The following is a 12,187-nucleotide window of genomic DNA, read 5'->3' as shown; positions in this document are numbered from 1 at the left end:
AATAGTTACTATTAAGAAAGATATTTAGCAATACAGTAGGATTCTTGAGAATAAAAGAAATTTCTCAACCAAAGTACACAATTATTGTTAGGATTGTAAATAATTTAAACTGTAGTCTTGTTCCTGCTTGTCTTGGAGAAAGTTCCCTTGGAAACAACGGAGCTTACTTCTTTTTTTCTTCGGTTTTAAATAATAAAGTATACAAATCACACACAACTAACATTAACACAAAACATATAATAAATCATATATTTTATACATGTAATCTCTACGTTCACCCACCACCCATGAGACAAATATTCATCCTTAATATTAATGATTCTTATATCAATCTCTTCTCCAAAATGCTAATGTATGTTGATTTGATTTTACCCCTTTCTCTTTGACAAGTATGTATTCTAAGAATTCAGCCCATATTATCTCAAAATTATATCTTTTCGTTAATCCTTTAAAAAAAATTATTTCAGAAGTCAGTTTATTGTTTACTGTGATTCTTTATTTGTTGTTCATTCATTCAGTTGCTTCCGACTCTTCGTGACCTCATGAACCAGCTCATGGCAGTGCTTCCTGTTGGCCGTCACCACCCCCAGCTCCTTCAAAGTCAATCCAGTCACTTCAAGGTTGCCATCCATCCATCTTGCCCTTGGTCGGCCTCTCTTCCTTTTTCCTTCCATTTTCCCCAGCATCATTGTTTTCTCTAAGCTTTCCTGTCTTCTCATGATGTGGCCAAAATACTTCAACTTTGCCTCTACTATCCTTCCCTCCAATGAGCAGTCGGGCTTTATTTCCTGAAGTATGGACTGGCTGGATCTTCTCGCAGTCCAAGGCACTCTCAGAACTTCAACCTCCAACACCACAATTCAAAAGCATCTATATTCCTTCGCTCAGTATTCCCTATGGTTCAGTTCTCACATCCGTAGGTTACTACGGGGAATACCATTGCTTTAACTATGCAGATCTTCGTTGCCAGTGTGATGTCTCTACTCTTCACTATTTTATCGAGATTAGTCATTGCTCGCCTCCCAAAAAGTAAGCGTCTTCTGATTTCGCAGCTGCAGTCTGCATCTGCAGTAATCTTTGCGCCTAGAAATACAAAGTCTGTCACTGCCTCCACATTTTCTCCCTCTATTTGCCAGTTACCAATCATTATCAATTATCAATCATTCTTGTTGCCATAATCTTGGTTTTTTGATGTTTAGCTGCAACACCTTTTTATACCAAGTATAAATTTTGTAATCATGGCTATAATGTCTTAAAGCAATAACAAAAATTACTATTGATTCTTTATTCTGTCATTTTAATCCTATATCTCCAAAATTTAATAGAAGTGCCATATTTGAATTTTTTTTGTAGATTTATCGATAGTTTGTCATTAATTTCAACAAATACTTTATCCCAATTTTTTTCATACTCCCACCATAAATTTATATAAGTTTCGGTTTTCTTAATGCACCAGCAACAATTTTGTAGATTGTTTCTATTATTTATTTTTTTAGTACATTTGATGTCAACCATGCTGTGTGGATACAGACCTATGTTTTCAAAGAGCATTACAGGCCTTTGTACAACTCTCCTGTAAAATGAAGAACATAAATAAAACTTAGGATCCAATTTAAAGCCTGTGCTAGGACTTCATCAGAAGGAAGAAAGACTGTTCTGTGGGTAGTAAATATAGGATTTATCATCATTTGAACATCTTATTCCTCACAATGTAATATTGTGTATATAGAGTGTTGAGTTAAATGAAACAAACATGCTTCAAAGATTTAAAATGCAATTAATTTTTAACGATGGGCTGCTGGAGAGTAGTTCATAAGCTGTAGTGTACAATCAGGGACATGATGGTAATTTCATTTCACAATAGGATTCAGGACATTAAACTTTCTTCTCCAGGTGGTTCACTTCTCTCCTTTTCTGTTGGAACGGTTTGGTGAATAGATACAATTTTGCAGTATGTTGTATAATTTAGTAAGTACTCATTCTTCTTTGTGGTGTCTGTGGAATCACACCTATGGGTTTGTTCTGTGCATGCTCAGCCTTTCGGAACTGTCTAGGTCTTTTAGACTGAAATATTTTGGCGGTAGCCCCGCCCGCACTCCCCATGTATTGTAAATGCTTGTGGTGGAGACTGAGTCTCAGTTCCTTTTTTCCGCTGCTATCAGCAGTTATGCATGAAGTGGTAAGAACATACATGTGTATGTATAAAATATCAGTAACTATCCAGTTTAGTATTTTACAAAATAGAATGCCTAATGTAAACAACTTTGCTTCTTTCTTGTTTAGGTCGTGATTTGATCTGTATACAATCTGTAGATGGCATGCTTATGCTGTTTGAACAAGAAAGCTATTCATTTGGACGTTTTCTTCCTGGCTTTCTTCTGCCTGGTCCACTGACATATAGTTCTCGAACAGATTCCTTTATTACTATTTCTTCCTGTCGACAGGTTGAGAGCTACAAGTAAGTATTGATATTAAATATATACTGCTCTTTGTTCTTGTTAGAATTCCAGAGCCTAAAGCGTAGTTGGTCATTTAAAAAGTAGCATTTGATTATTACAAATAATAGCCCTCCCATCTTCTTCATTGTCATCTCAAAACCCTCTACAGATCACAAGGAAAACAAAAGACTCTTGAATCATGAGATATTCCTTCTTGGCCATTTATTGAGGCCCAACATCTGCAGTCCTACAAAAAATAAAACAGTCTAATTCTACTACAAAAGCAGCAGTTTTCCCCTTGTTGAAATTACAGTAATAATGAGATTTCATTATCCCATTGTTGTTGGAAAAAGGAATTAGTTGCAAGTTGTTTTTGTGTGATTAGTTGATATACAAATACTTGTGTTGGTTCTGTTCTTGTTGGGACTAACCAATGGGTTTCAGCCCAAATTTTTTATTCATATTTGATAAATACTAAATTTATATTTAAACATTACATTTAAATACCACATTCATATTCATAAATGAACCCTCGGAGTACTTAAATAAACCTTTACTAATATGATACTGACTAAAATACATTGGTTAACCTTTCCCACTGATTTTAGTTCATTCAGTGCTTTTCCACAGAATTTTAATGACAAAGCACAAAGACTGATTTTTAAGAAAAGTAAAACTCCATGAAACACTAGACGGCCACAGTGTTAAATAATTTATTTTCTTTTTTTACAATAGATATGAAGTGCTTGCATTTGCAAAAGATGCTGAGACACAAGAAACTGAACAACAAAAACTTGGCTCTGGAAAAAGGCTTGTGGTAAATCTGCTTATTCATATGGATGGTCAGATATATATATGTAAATTGCAAATGAGCTTCTGACTTAATATCAAAAATTCAGCTCAGTTCCTCTTAATAGGACCTGCTGAAAGTGCAAATATCAGATTGTTCTATAAATGGATGTCTACATTCACAATTTGTAACCCACCAGTGAAGCTTTCTTTTTCTAATAAAGAGTGTTCAACTTTTTAAGTTGAAGGCAGCTGTATTTTTAAAAATGCTTTTAATTTTAAAAGTATCTTGTCTTGAAGCATTACATCTTGCTGGTTTTAGCAAAGTAATAAAAATAATAAAAGCTTCACATTATAGGCATCAATATGATGTCTGCTCAAGTTTGTATTTTTGATTGTATTTATCCTGTTTTAATTACTCTCCATTTGGCATTTGTGCCATAATGGAGAACCGCCATTCTTTGAGTGAATTTAGAGGAGACTGAGCTTCTGAGGGAAGAAAGGGGGAAAAAAGGTTGGAGGAAGCATAAAACTTGGGATTCGTGACCCAGTTCCTTTCTCTTTTCATAATAATAAAAAATACATTATGTTGAAAGACTTTGCCATTGGAACAAAATGGAAGAGTCGCGTTTTGTTAAGGTACTTCATTAGAAGTTTGAGGGATTTCGACGCCTCCATTTCCTTCTGGTAGAAGAGGAGATACTAAAGACGTTTCCCTCAGTATCAACCCCGGAGGCACACCTCTAAAAAACTTTGGGAAATTTCGGGTGGATTGAAATTGGAGAACTAAAACCATTGTCACTATTTGCAGTCAGTCTGTGGTTAAGTTATAGAAACCCAGTATTTATAGCTTAATTTCCTATTATAGTGTTCAGCTTATGGTTGAGTATCCAGACTAAGATAGTTGTACTTGGTTGATATTGAAATCGGTACGGCAATTGCTAACTTGTTCAGTGAGGGTAATTGCAGTATTAAATAGATATCTTCCCACAGAAGAAGTGGTCCTCTTTCCATCTACTCTCCTGTAACTTACTGCATTCTGGTCTGATATGCTGCCAAGAGACTCTGGTCTGTAGATTTGGCCATACACAGGGGATATCATGGAGAGAAGGAATGAATCTACCATGGACGTCTGTTCTGTTGGTGGAAGTTAGAAAAAACCCATTGGTTTGAGTGGGACTCAAGCTGGATTTACTCTAGATCTCCCTATGTAAGATACTGTATTTCACAACATTATAGTCACCACCACGTAATAGTCACATCCCCTTTTTTTGGGGGGGGGGGCTGATTCCCCCTACCTCCTTTCTTTATCTGAAAGCAAGGCAGTTTTTAAAACCCGAAAAAGAGGTATCTGGAACTCAGATCTTCCATATTCTTCCACCTTCTTCCACCGAGCTTAAATTCAGATTTTGAAATATATATATATATATATATATATATATATATAGAGAGAGAGAGAGAGAGAGAGAGAGACAAAAAACAGAAACAGAGTTGTTTGTTCGAGACTGGATCGAGACTGCAGTAAAATACAGGTAGTATAAATATAATGCTATATCCTGGGAACATCACACTCTCTCAGTTTTAGGGAAGGGAAAGGCTCCACCCCAACAGATTTTGCCATGAAAATCCTATGTTAGGTTCATTTTGGGATCATCATAAATCATAAATGAATTGAAGGCACAGAACAGCAAAAACGTATTACAGCATTTTGTACACTTGTGATTTCATTTAATAGTAACGCATAATGACTGTATGGATGACTGTGGTATTTTTCTCATGTTGAAAAGCTATTTAATTCAAGTTCAGTTAAGCTACTTTGTTTTGCATAATATATTTCTGTCTGCTGTACACTTACTTTCTTTTTTTAAGGTGGATTGGGTTTTAAACATTGGAGAGCAAGCTCTGGATATATGTGTCATTTCAGTCAACCAACTTATCTCCAGTGTGTTTGTGCTTGGGGAGAGGAACTTCTTTTGTCTTAAAGATAATGGGCAAATTCGGTTCATAAAAAAGCTTGACTGTAGCCCAAGTTGCTTTCTTCCATATGCAGGTTTGTAAAATAAAACCAGTTTTTAAAAATTAATTTAATTTTGAATGGCATTAACATATTTTAACATTTCAACCAATGCTACATATCTTAAATTGTTTGTAATGCTCTCTCTAACTTCCTATTGAAACATAGAATGCTCAAGTCTTTAGTATATTCAGTTAGTTCATTATGTAAATAAGTGATTGTTCTGTATCAGTTTACAGCTATATAATTAGACCCCTGCCAAATGCATTAACTAAAGGTTTGTGAATACTGAAAACATCGTAGTTTTTAAAAGTCTCAGTGATTAAGGTGTTTTTCACACTCCATATCACTTGTCTTGTCTTTTTCCAGTTTCTAAAATTGAGTCAAGGAAGTAATTTTAAGTTGTATATTTCAAGTTAAGACAATGTAGGAATGTAAATAAACATCCTGCATATTTGCCCTTTGAGTAATGGATTTTTTTTTCTCACAAGGAATGCATGTTCCAAAAATAGCATGGAACTCTTTGTTATTAACTCTACAAAAATACTAGCCTGCCATTTTTTTTTACATTGATGCTGTTTATGTATTGGGCATGGAAAGGGGAAAGCTCATTTCTCTCAAAGAAATGCCTAGCTGGGTAGTTTTAAAAAAACTAAAAGAAAGGTCTTATGGATGGCTTTGGAGGAGTGGACTTTTCATTCATTTTGGTAGAGGAGGTGAGGAATGATCCCATGTGTACATGGAATTCTTGTTCTTTTATGGTATTATAGTGAGTTGTTAAATACAAGGGTACTGTAGGATCTTCTTAATTCAGCTGGTTTTGACTAAGGATTACTATAATGTTTTATATTGATATTTTTACAGAATATATAACATATATAATAATATTATTATGAAATGCTGTCATAGGGAGCCCTGTGAATGAGATACCTCCAAGTCACTCAATCATCTTACAGACTCTGAGCAGTTGCCTCCTTGATTGAATTTATCTACCTGTATTGCAGTCTTCCTCTGTTCCTACAACGTTCTACCTTACTAAGCATAATTGTGTCTTCTCAAGACAGTTATAACATTTGGGGGATGTTAGGGTGTTATCTTTTGGAAAATGTCATTCATAACCTTTTGGAAAACACCATTTGGAGATCATAACTTTTATGGAAAAGCATGATCTTTCAGGGAAGAGCCAAAAACCCTTTAGAGTGGAATCTTCTCTTGTGGTATAGAACCAGATATAATTATACAAGGCAATGGTTTCAGTTGTTAGACTGAATAACCTGTTATCCTGTTTCCTCTAAAATACGACATGCCCATAAAATGAGCTATAGCAGGATTTCTAAGCATTTGCACCCTATAAGCCATACCTCGAAAATAAGACATAGTAATAGGCGTGGCTATGTAGCGTACAAGGTCAGCTCCCCCTGTCAGGTCCCAGTCATTCTGTACTTGCTGAAAACTGTGGCATAGAGGGAGACATAGAAAGTGAAAGTAAAAGTCTTAGTAAAGTGAGGAGTGGGATGCTCTGCTCTCTCTCATCCCACACAAACGCCAGAGGATAGGGGAAAAGCTTCAGCAAGAAGTAGCAGCAATAGAAAAAGGAAATTTGGATTTTGCGACATGGATTCTCCCGGCTCGGCTTGGTTTCACTGGCACTTTAATCTATTAATTTATTGTTAAATTTTACTGATGATATTGCACAATGTTTTAAAATCATTTTATTGTGAATTGTAATTTTTATGGTATTTATTCTGTTAGCATCCTCTGATGTTCATGTGAGGCCGCATTGAGTCCCCCTTGTGGGGAGAAGGGCAGGATATAAATATATGGAATAAATAAATAAATAAATGTGCTACTGAGCCCAGAGAGATCATCCCATAAATGCAGAATGTTGTACCATACTTAATAAAAATAAGACACCCCATGAAAATAAGCCATAGTGTGTCTTCTTGAGGAAAAATAAATATAAGACATTGTCTTATTTTCAGGGAACATGGTATCTCTGATCTGTTAGGAAAACAGATTTGCCAGTGCATAAAAACAGCAGAGCTTTAAAAGTGTTTTTCAGTTGCCCAAAAATATATACTACCCCATGAAACAATTTGTTAGATATCATGCACTCAAGAGACAAAAATGAAGTAGATTTGAATAAAAATAATATATTTGGTTTACTCACAACCTTCATTTATTCAGCATACATAGGTACAAAAACGTACCAGTCCAGTTTCAGATATATTTGAGATAATTCACTGTACCATCCGACCAGGGTATCTCTCTTATTGCAAAACAACTATCAACAGGTTACATAGACAAAAGAGAGAGAGAGAGCATGTAGTCTGCAGCCCCTCCTACAACTTCTAAGGAACCATAGAGTAAAGGAACCTGCATACCAGAACATACATATGAAGAGTGAGCAACAGGATCATAGATAAACAAACATTTCTAGAGAAGGCTTGAAGAAAGTTGTCATTTCCAACACTATCTTTGCATAGAAAAACTTTTAATTGAGACTGATAATAAAAATAGGTATTCTAGTTTATCTAATCTTGTCTCTCTTTGTTGCAGAGTATATACAATTTCTTATTTACCTGTCAGCTGCTTGGTACTAATTATACTCATAATAAAATATTCACATTTATTGTGGTCTATAATTGCTGTCCTTTTTGTATTTATAATGGATTGAAATTGTATTTTTGAATATATTTGTAATGTGTTTACATTGCTGTATGTTCTAAAAAGTGACAAAATAGTTCAAGAATAAAGAAACATGGATGGAAATTGATAGATCTGTCTGTCTCTCTATTTACCTTATAGTCTCTGGGACGGTAGTAAACACACTGATTGGAAACCATAACAGTCTCCTTCATATTTATCAAGATGTGTGCTTAAAGTGGGCTACTCAGCTTCCTCATATTCCTGTTGCAGTAAGAGTGGGGAAATTACTGTAAGTATCCTGGCATAATTTTAGTTTACATTATTTTTGTAGTGTTTTTACTAGAATGCACGATAACTGATTTTAATTGTATTCTTAATTGACTGTTATAGCTGTACTGCTTTAGGATACTTCTAAAATGTTAATCTGCAATTCTCAAGGTAAAAACGCATATATGTTGCATGACAGCAGTGAGTCTGTGGTAAACAATACACTAAAACTTGAGGTAGGTCAGAACAGAACAATACTCTTGTTGATCCCACTACAGAGGTGTGTGCTTGCCTACAATAGGGGAGGTGAACACTAGCTCTCTCCAGCATATTAAAAATGTAGATGTATACGTTTGAACATTAACTGTTAAAGTGCAATCCATGTTACTATGGATTGCATATTCAGGCTTATGGATTTTGATGTGTTGATACTGGCCCACACTCAATGTTACAAGTTGCAGGACTGAACAACTTGGGGCCTCCAGGTGTTTTGAACTTCAGCTCCCAGAATTCCTAACTATTGAACAAGCCGGCAGGGCTTCTGGGAATTGGAGGCCCAAATGGTTGTGCATCTCTACGTAGGGAATATTCAATGGACAAAGCCTTCTTCAAAGAGGATGCCCATTCAGCAACAGGATAATTAATTCCTCTTATAGAGTCCCATGCCAATTTCAAGTGTTGCTGTTTGGGTTTATTGGTTTGTTGTTGTTTTTTTGCCATCCAGTAACAAGGTTTTGTTCATCTGACCAGTTACTTGTTTTCATATTGGCTGTTTCTACTAATCATTTCCTGTTTTGAGAACTGTTTTGTTTCTCCCTTACATAATTGCTTTATGAATAGATTGTTGAACATGCATCCACCACATAGCCTACAAGCACCTTTCTGGAGTGTCTTGGTAGTGTAGATTGCACTTAATGAAGCCAACTAGGGGCTCTTCTCCTTTCCCGCCACATGCACTGAACTTGTGGATGTATAAGAATAGTCATCTGGAGAGTAATCGTTACAGGTGAAAAATCTGAGGAATTCCATTGTTGCTGTTTTGTTTTGTGAGCAGAATTCTTTAAAGCTTGTTAGATCAGTTTAGAACAATGTCATGAATATTCATTTATTTATGACAAGGTTTCACTCACATCATCTTGCATTATTATTTTAAGTAGTTTTAACTTGTCACTTATGCTTTTCTTTTAACTCATACCTTCTAATGTTTATAGCATGGGTATTTATTTATTTACAATATTTTTATTCCGCCTTTCTCAAACTCGAAGGCGACTCAAGGCAGCTTACAAATTGGCAGCAATTCGATGTGTTGGGAGATAGAAGGGGGAGGTGCGTCATGGGAAATGTTTCTACTTACTTAGAGTTTGCTGAAGGATTCGAATCACTAATTTTGGAATATGCTTCCACGGAGTAGACTTAATTATCACAGAAGATAAAGAACATTACAATCTTTGTAGCTGTTTTCTTTTTAGATATGGGAGTTGATATATGGAAGGAATTTAGCTGTCAATTCTGTAGTTATGAAATCTTGAGGCTATTTTATTAATTAGTAAAAGCACCATGCTTGCCCTTCATGGTAGAGAGATTTTGCTGAAACATGTTAAAGACACCTAAATGTGCCTTCAAGAAGGTATTCATTATAATCGTTATCCTTATTATCAGGAGATGACAGGGATGGACAAGTTCATGAACATACATTATTTTTTTTGTGAAATAATATTCACAAAACAGTCTGCTTCTTCCAAAGTAATTTTGAAATTGTGTTTTGTCTTACTATAAATTTTGTTAAGTCTGCTGAATATATTTTAAAGCATTTGTTTTGATCCAGTGGTATGTTTTTAAAGCAGTTCAGGTTGCATCAGAGAAATCCCATTAAAAAACTAAAATTGAGCTGTCCATTGAGGGGTGACCTGAATTTCCCCTTGCCAATCAGTTTCGAAGAAGGGCTCTCCATATACAAGGGGTCCTCAGACTTTTTAAACAGAGGGCCAGGTCACAGTCTGTTGGAGGGCCGGATTATAATTTTTTTTTAAAAAAAAACATGAATGAATTCTTATGCACACTGCACATATCTTATTTGTAGTGTATAAAACACTTAAAACAATACAATAATTAAAATGAAGAACAGTTTTAACTAATATAAACTTATTAGTATTTCATTGGGAAGTGTGGGCCTTCTTTTGGCTGATGAGATAGGGTTGTTGTTGTTGTTTTGTGCCTTCAAGTTGCTTAGGACTTAGGTTGACCCTGAGCGAGGGCCGGGTAAATGACCTTGGAGGAGGACCCCTGCCATATATTGTCATACCTGGTGATTTGGATAGGGGAACAATACATAGGACAGCATAAAGCCCTTTTACTGGTTCAGTTCCATTATTTTGAGGCTCTTCTTCTGCTCATTGTTCTCAGGTTAGCAACACTTGAACTATAGTTTGCTTCTTTCTCTTGCAACTTTTTGTGCATCCCTGAGAGCCCAGCATTGCAGGCTCCTCTTCTGGCTAGCCAATCTCCACCAGTGAACTTTCGTGGAATTATGCTCATTCCCTCAGTCATTGATCAATCATTGATCAGTTTGGATCCTCTCTAACTTTATAAATACTCAAGCTCACCTTTGGCCTCCAGCTGCACAGTCCTAGAACTACTCTTATATGCATGTTAATATAAACATGTATACACATAATATATTGTTCTATTTATCAGGGCTGTTTCTTTATAGACTGAAATTTTTATGTTGCATGTGATTCATGGGTTCTTCTAACTCTTGGGTTAATTAATTGTGCTGATCCTTTAAAGTGGAGTGAGGTAAATACATGACGTTGGTTGACTTACAACTTGATGAACTCGGATCTCTGCTTCGTAATGTGTGAGAGTCCCATAGTTTAGTAGTGATATCTCAGGATAACTGAACACTTCATTTTTTACAGGGTTTTTTTGTTGTGTTAGGAGTGACTTCAAGTCGCTTCTGGTGTGAGAGAATTGGCCGTCTGCAAGGATGTTGCCCAGGGGATGCCCGGATGATTTGATGTTCTTATCCTTGAGGGAGGCTTCTCTCATGTCCCCGTAGGAGGAGCTGAAGTTGATAGAGGGAGCTCATCCTCCTCTCCCCGGATTCGAACCTGCGATCTGTTGGTCTTCAGTCCTGCCAGCACAGAGGTTTAACCCACTGCACCACAGGGCCCCCCATATTTTTACAGTACTGTTAAAAGAAAGGGGATTCTTTTTTGTAGCAACAATCTTCTGTGTGGTGAGGTCTGGCATAGGTGACAGAAATCCATGACAGGAATGGGAACTAGAAAGATAGAAAAAAAACCTGATTTTTATTAGAGAAGAGAAAAATGGTCAATCAGAAAGGGGGAACTCCAACAAACTATAAAAGAGAACATCAGACCAAATTGGTAGGTGGAGTTATTCTTGAAACTATTACATGTTCAGTTTTCATCATCCATATGGAGAAAAAAACACTTTGGTCTTTATCCCAAACCATCTGTTACTCCTTCTTATAGATGACATCATCACAACTATTAAAGCATCACCATATAAAAATAGCAAAACTCTCATATTAAAAAGGGAGAACTTAATATTTATTGAGGAATTTTATAGAAGAAAGATGGCAGGATTTAAAGTTTCCTTGAGTGATGCTAGTTTAACAGAACTTCTGCCAGTTACCGCACACATTAATAGTTGAATGTCTATATACACTTAGTGTTTTTAAAGAATACACTCAGTATTAAAATCTCTCAGTATAGCATAAATGGAACTGATTTTTTAAAATAAAAACCCCTAAATTTATTTTACATTAAAAGATGCTAAGGGATGAGGTACACTGACTTAAGTTACACATCCCTTCTGCAACCCTCATTGGTTTACAGCATCTTATTTAAGAGTTTGTATGCAATAATATACATGCATTCCTAAAGGTTCCATAGGTGTCTGAAAATAAGTGAAACAATAATTCTTTTCTTAATGAGCAAATGCTGGTCATGAAAAAAAGCTACCATTATCAAAAAATTTCTGTCTCACGTTAACAGCTTAATGC

General features: G+C 35.7%; 1 protein-coding gene across 2 annotated transcripts in view; it reads left to right on the top strand.

Annotated features, from left to right (window-relative positions):
- BBS9 (Bardet-Biedl syndrome 9) overlaps window positions 1-12,187 on the top strand; it is a 230,301-nt gene that overhangs the window by 21,051 nt on the left and 197,063 nt on the right. For both annotated transcript variants that reach the window (XM_060781629.2, XM_060781630.2), the window contains exons 6-9: window positions 2,284-2,458; window positions 3,174-3,255; window positions 5,097-5,277; window positions 8,050-8,179. In XM_060781629.2, coding sequence (XP_060637612.2) covers window positions 2,284-2,458; window positions 3,174-3,255; window positions 5,097-5,277; window positions 8,050-8,179 — 568 coding nt within the window. The remainder of the gene's footprint in view (window positions 1-2,283; window positions 2,459-3,173; window positions 3,256-5,096; window positions 5,278-8,049; window positions 8,180-12,187) is intronic.

Source organism: Anolis sagrei, chromosome 6, assembly GCF_037176765.1.
Source record: "Anolis sagrei isolate rAnoSag1 chromosome 6, rAnoSag1.mat, whole genome shotgun sequence".
Taxonomy (NCBI): domain Eukaryota; kingdom Metazoa; phylum Chordata; class Lepidosauria; order Squamata; family Dactyloidae; genus Anolis; species Anolis sagrei.
This window is presented reverse-complemented; position numbering and strand designations above follow the sequence as displayed.